This window comes from Cebus imitator, unplaced genomic scaffold (assembly GCF_001604975.1).
Source record: "Cebus imitator isolate Cc_AM_T3 unplaced genomic scaffold, Cebus_imitator-1.0 Scaffold659, whole genome shotgun sequence".
Taxonomy (NCBI): domain Eukaryota; kingdom Metazoa; phylum Chordata; class Mammalia; order Primates; family Cebidae; genus Cebus; species Cebus imitator.
In genome coordinates this window covers 52,745-58,744 of record NW_016107974.1, presented here as the reverse complement: position 1 = coordinate 58,744, position 6,000 = coordinate 52,745, and the positions used below count along the sequence as shown (strand labels likewise).

The window sequence follows — 6,000 nt, the reverse complement described above, 5'->3', positions numbered from 1 at the left end:
AAAAAAAAAAAAAAAAAAAAAAACCTTATTTATTTCACAAATCTTTTTACTTTCCTTGGGTGATCCCAGAGCATAACTAGGTGCTGTATTACGGAGAAAACAGAAGTCATCTATTAGAAATTTTCATTTTCTAGTTCCTAAACATGCAAACCTGCCTTCTATTGCAATAAAAGAGTGTTTCTCCTGTCTCAGTTTCTACCTGTACTTTGGATTCCATCTCATTCTACCTTCTCAGAAACTCTAAAATATTGATGATTTCATATCTTCATAATGTATTCAACTAAATCTTCTCCATTTAATCTTTTCCATCAGCTTGATCCCATATCGCCCTTCTACTGCTATTCTGCCATATTATTCCCTTTCCAGACAAACTTTTTAAAGAATCATTTTCATACATATGCAATCCGTAAAGCCCTTGGGGTCAGATTAGTTTTAGAATTTGGAATATTCTGTGTTTAGAAAAACATTACCGTGTACATACCATCTGTAGTATTATAGCCCCAGTGAATTGTGGAGCAGTTCCCTGTAATTAGACACATTGCTATTTCTGCCCTGAGGTGTGTGGCTTGTCAGTTTAAGTAGGATCAATAAGTGCTTTAGATAAATAGCCTTATGTCATCCATATCAGATTTTGCTTCCAAGGGAGTTATTAAAATAACAAAACCCAAAACTTTAATATTTCAGTGCTTTTGGATTTTGAAATTACAGATGAGAAGTAGTGAACATACCTTCATTTTCTCACCTTATATTTTTTAACCTAGTTTGGCCTTTACTTTTCCCACTATTTTCAGCTGCTCTTGCTAACTCTACCAATGACTTTTTATCAAAAATGATCATGTCACCAGTGAATGTTTTTGGTCTTCATTCAGTTGACTGGCCCAGAGCCCCAGATCCTGGTGATGCCAACTCCATCAAACACTCCCTTCCCTTAGCTTCCTTGGTACCACCCTCCCTGGCTCTCCTTCACCTTTTTGTAGGCATATTTTCCACTATCTTGGCATCAAATGCTAGAGCTCTTTCAAGGCTTCCTAGGACCACTTCTCTTCTTACTCTGTGCTCTCTCCCTTGGTTCTCTTGCTTGTGTCTATGTGTTCAATTACTGATTATGTGCTGATGCAGCTCAGACCTCTCCTTTGAGGTTGACCAACATGTTCAACTGCCTGTTTGACCTTCATTGTCATTTGGAAATCTCAACTATTAGGTCCAAATTCCTAATATGTCTCAATCTCAAAATTCTCCCATCCCTAAACTGTTTATTTTCAGATGTCCCTTTACTTCATCCTCTCTTCTCTCTTCCCACTTCCCCTCACTTTTGCTTATCTCATTTTGGTAACTTCCGTCTTTGTTAGAATAAGCATTAGGATCTTTGGTGTGGCCTAAAGGTCCTGCACTGGCTGGCCCTGTCCATCTCTCCAGCTTCATGTAGCTCCCCTTCTGCTCTCTCCCTCTGAAGAACTGTGCGTCCTCCTACAAAAGGGCATTAGACAAGCTTCTCTTTCTGCTTGGAATGCTCCTCCTTTCTGTACTAGTTATTATAATTTCGATTAATTTTCCCCATCATAGCACCATTTCTCACTTTCCTAGAGAAGCTCTGTAAGTCATTTGCCCTATTATCAAATGTTATGGCATACCATATATGGATTCTTTATAACACTAATAACAGATTTAATTGTACTTAAAAAAAAAATCATTTAGTATGTTTTCCCCACTAGAATGTAATCTCTCTTAGAGCAAGTGTTATGTCTGTTCTTCACCATCACATTTCCAGCATAGTGCCTGGTACATAGTAGGCAAATAGCAAATACTTTAAATGATTTTTATACATTAACTTACCTTTTCTTAATTGTTTGTGGTTTCTGTATATGTATTTACCAATGTAGCTCACGTAGTTTCCATAGTTTTATGTGGATCCAATCCTGATGGCATTCTTTCTGAAAATTATAAAGATAAATTTTTAAAAGTGGAATGAATTATGTAAGGATCAAATGCAAAAAAAAAAATAAATTTGAGCTAGCTCATAATTTATTTTCCTCCTTGTTTTTTTTTTTTAAGAGATGGCATCTTGCTTTGTCACCCAGGCTGGAGTGCAGTGGTGTGATTGTAGCTCACTACAACCTTAAACTCCCGGGCCCAAACCACCTTCCACCTTAGCCTCTCAAGTAGCTGGGACTATAGGCACTTGCCACCATGCCTGGCTAATTCCCCCATGTTCTTAATTTGTTTTTTCTACATTAACCTCTTTCCCCAGGTTCTTTGTAGATATCAGTATTTTAGTATAGTGTTGTGTGCAAGTAAAATATATACAATATTCCAGCGTAATTCAGCAGACTCTCAACTTGTTCATCAGTTCATAAATCTCACAGGATTAAAAATAGTTTAGCCATCTGCTAACTGACCAAACAATTTTAGTATTGTGAAAGGGCGTGGTAGGAAAGGGAGATATAGGGTCTAGGTATAATGTCAGAACAAGGCTCAGTGTAGAAACTACCTTGTGACCTCTTCATACTGAAACTTAACAGTCAGTTCAAAATTAGGAAGAGATTTCGTGGAGGTTAAGCATAGGAGAGTCCTGGCAATAGGGGATTTCCTAGATTAAAGTGACAGAATTTCTTTCAGCATTAATATCTCACTAAATTTTTTTAGAGAAGAGATAGTAGGTTTATAAAGACATGAATTCTGTGAAAATTATAAACTATAATTTAAAATAATATGTAATAGATTTCTGTATATTACTAAAGAAATTAATTGGCCTTTTATATTTTACTCCTTAATTAGGAAAACCAGTAGCTTCCCAGTCATCGCGAAGTGAATCTGAAATTGTGCCAAAAGTTGCTATAATGACTGTATCTGGAAAGAAGCAAACTATGGGATTTGAAGTGCCTGGGTAAGACTTTGAGTACCTCCCTCACCCCCACCCCCATGTATACCGCCAGCCTCACGTATTGTCTCCTGTTAGTCTGTGAGAAAGAGACTTTCAATTTTGCATAATGTGTCATTTGCATTGAAGTATCATATATCCTCAGTATAACATAGTGCAAAGAGACAAAAGGAGAAATTAGGCTTGATTTTGGCCTTATGTATGTGTATTACTTATCCTACCTCACTGTCAATTTTCTCACATAAGTATTTTATAGCTACTTTAACATAAAAAAAATCTGATTTAGTGAAACCTAGCACTGTGAGATAGGGAATTCTTATACCACTAGGTGGCACGGGTAACCAGACTTCAGAGTGAGTCAGCAAATCATGGAATCATTAGTTAAATTTTTTAATGACTGAAATGTTTTTAAACTCTTTTGAATTTTCATATTGAATGAATTGGATCATTGTGGCAAAGACAGATGATATGATACACACCTGGAATTTCAAATATCTTGTGAAAATGGAAATCACCATACCTTGTAGCTTATGTTTGTTATTTTCACAGTCTCTAGAGTCCTTCCAGGAGTTCTTAAAGACAAGGGAAATGAGTTGCTTTGAAGCCATTAATTGTTAAGTTCCAAAATTTTTCAGAATTTTCAGTTGTTCAATAAAGCTGTTACTTACATGCATTTTGTCCGCCAAATTGATAAACATTGTTATCAAATATAAACAATAGGTTTTTACTATAAACAATAGATTTTTATATACTTTTTTTTCCTTTTTTTCTCCCTTTTCCAAAATTATATTTTTTAAGAAACACAAACTCAGGAGCCTTATTTTTTTCCCTTACAATATTCTTTTATCTAAATTAGTGAGGTATCATGGGTTTTGGTTGGGAAGAATGTTAATCATCACCTAGTTCAATTTTTGGATTTTATAGGTTTCAAAGTCAGGGAAGGAAAGGACACCTTCTCTAAGACATAGTAGGCATTCAGTATACATTAATTGAATGATTGGATGAATGAAAAATTTAATTTTTATCATGAGTAACTTTAGCTTGTTAAAATAATTTAGAATTCTGATTCAGTCTCAAAAATCTTCATGTATGTCTTTTTTCCTTGTGAATTAGGATTGGGTTATCAAAATCATAATTGCCCTTTTTGTCCTTATTCTTGAGTGCCATTTAATTCTATTTTGGGATTTTTCCATCGAGGGAGAGAGGAAATACATAGAATACACAATTTATTATTCTAAGGATGTTATATTCTTTCAAGGAAAGAATAAGTTAAGCTGGATAGTCTTGTTTCTCCTTTACATATCTGAGTTCCTCACTAGATTGTAATCTTTTGGGAGTGGTAGTTAGCTTTTTCATTTCTATGTCATTTTCTTTTTAACATCATTCCCAGTATATGTTGTAGTTTTTAGTAAATCAAGTGTTTGTTGAATTAATTAATTAAAGCTCCACTGTCAAAAATGTTTATGAACTGTAGTCATTTAGAGATATCTTCCCTAAGTGAGATAGTAAAAAGGTTCATAAGTTTATCATGTTGGAAGGATGATTTGGGGTAAAACTATATTTTAGTACTAATTCTACTCCAGTAATACATTTTGTGCCATTTTTACAAAATATCCCCTTTATACCATTGATTTTGATAGGATGGATTATATGGCCAAGGCTGTGGGCATAGATTTTGAATTTTAGTTATATTTTAAGATATTTTCTTCTTACCTTCATTTTTTGGTACACAGTTTTTCTCTTGGGATCTTCCACATCTGTATTTGTGTGGTTTGAGTCTACCTACTTATCATTTCCACCTTAACAGACTCTAGCTACTTAGCAGAGATTATTTTTGGTCTGGAGTATAAAGAATTATGAAGAAACAGTTTTCTGGCCTTCTGACATTATAGAACATCAGTCGAGTTGGTTTAAAATGCTTTTTTCCTATCTGCCTTCTGTAGAGTAACTTCTGAAGAAAACGATCATAGTTTCCACACACCTCAAAAGGGACCGCCCAGTGAAGATGTCAGCATTGCTTCTTCTGATGTTCTTGAGACTGCTTCTAAATCTGCTAATCCACCCCACATGATTCAAGCATCAGAAGAGCAGAGTTCAGCCCCAGCGTCAGTGAAAAAGTCTGGCAAGCTGAGACAGCAAATAGATGTGAAGGTGGAACTGGAGAAGCGGCAAGGAGGGAAGCAGCTCCTCAACTTAGTGGTCATTGGTAATGCCCTTTGTCCCTCTGGATCGCCAGCCTCCATGCCTTAGCCTGCCCACTGTTTTGTGGCCGCATGGAAATTCTGAGTTTCTCCATAGGTGGAATGGACAGAAAGCGAGGAGGCACGTACTCATAATGCTTTCTAGTCACCTGAGGAGAGAGAATGCCAAGTTACCGAAGAAGTCATTACACTTGGTTGTGGGATTTTTCGTTTTGTGAACATTTTGAAATTGGCATGTCTTGTTGACAATTTTAATTTCCAAAAATCTGAGAAACTTACCCCCTCTGTAAAGAGACATGCTCTTTTTTTTCTATTTAGATGTTTTAACTGTCATTTGATAAATACTGATATTATTACTGTAAACCACTGACATGAAATATTGAGTTATACATTTATGCAGTGCCTCAATGTGAATGTCTGGAAATGTACCTGGTATTAATCCTGAATCAATTTTCTTTAGGTCATGTTGATGCTGGGAAAAGTACTCTGATGGGCCATATGCTTTATCTTCTGGGTAATGTAAACAAAAGAACTATGCATAAGTATGAACAGGAGTCTAAAAAGGCTGGCAAAGCTTCGTTTGCATATGCGTGGGTCTTGGATGAGACTGGCGAAGAAAGGGAAAGGTAGTCACTATATTTCACAATTTTCAGTTTGAAGTTATACAGTCTTCTAAAATAAGTGTGTAATATGTCTCGAATTTGTAAAACATATGAAATACTTTAGAGACTATTTTTAGAAAATAGCTTTTAAATATTGGGGAAATATTTTGATTTTTTTGCTGTAATCTACATACTGTTTTTACTCCTGAACTTTATGGAAATAGATTAAAGAATGTTTGTCAGAGACAAAGTAAAACAAAAGCCATGCAGAAAAAAAAAAAAAACAGTAAAAATCGTAAGCTAATTATTCTGTGAGATA

General features: G+C 35.3%; 1 protein-coding gene across 1 annotated transcript in view; it reads left to right on the top strand.

The window, feature by feature from the left end:
- HBS1L (HBS1 like translational GTPase) overlaps nucleotides 1-6,000 on the top strand; it is an 81,873-nt gene that overhangs the window by 44,874 nt on the left and 30,999 nt on the right. Inside the window, exons 4-6 of the mRNA XM_017518145.2 lie at nucleotides 2,776-2,884; nucleotides 4,822-5,084; nucleotides 5,540-5,705. Of these exons, the coding sequence (XP_017373634.1) occupies nucleotides 2,776-2,884; nucleotides 4,822-5,084; nucleotides 5,540-5,705 (538 nt within the window). The remainder of the gene's footprint in view (nucleotides 1-2,775; nucleotides 2,885-4,821; nucleotides 5,085-5,539; nucleotides 5,706-6,000) is intronic.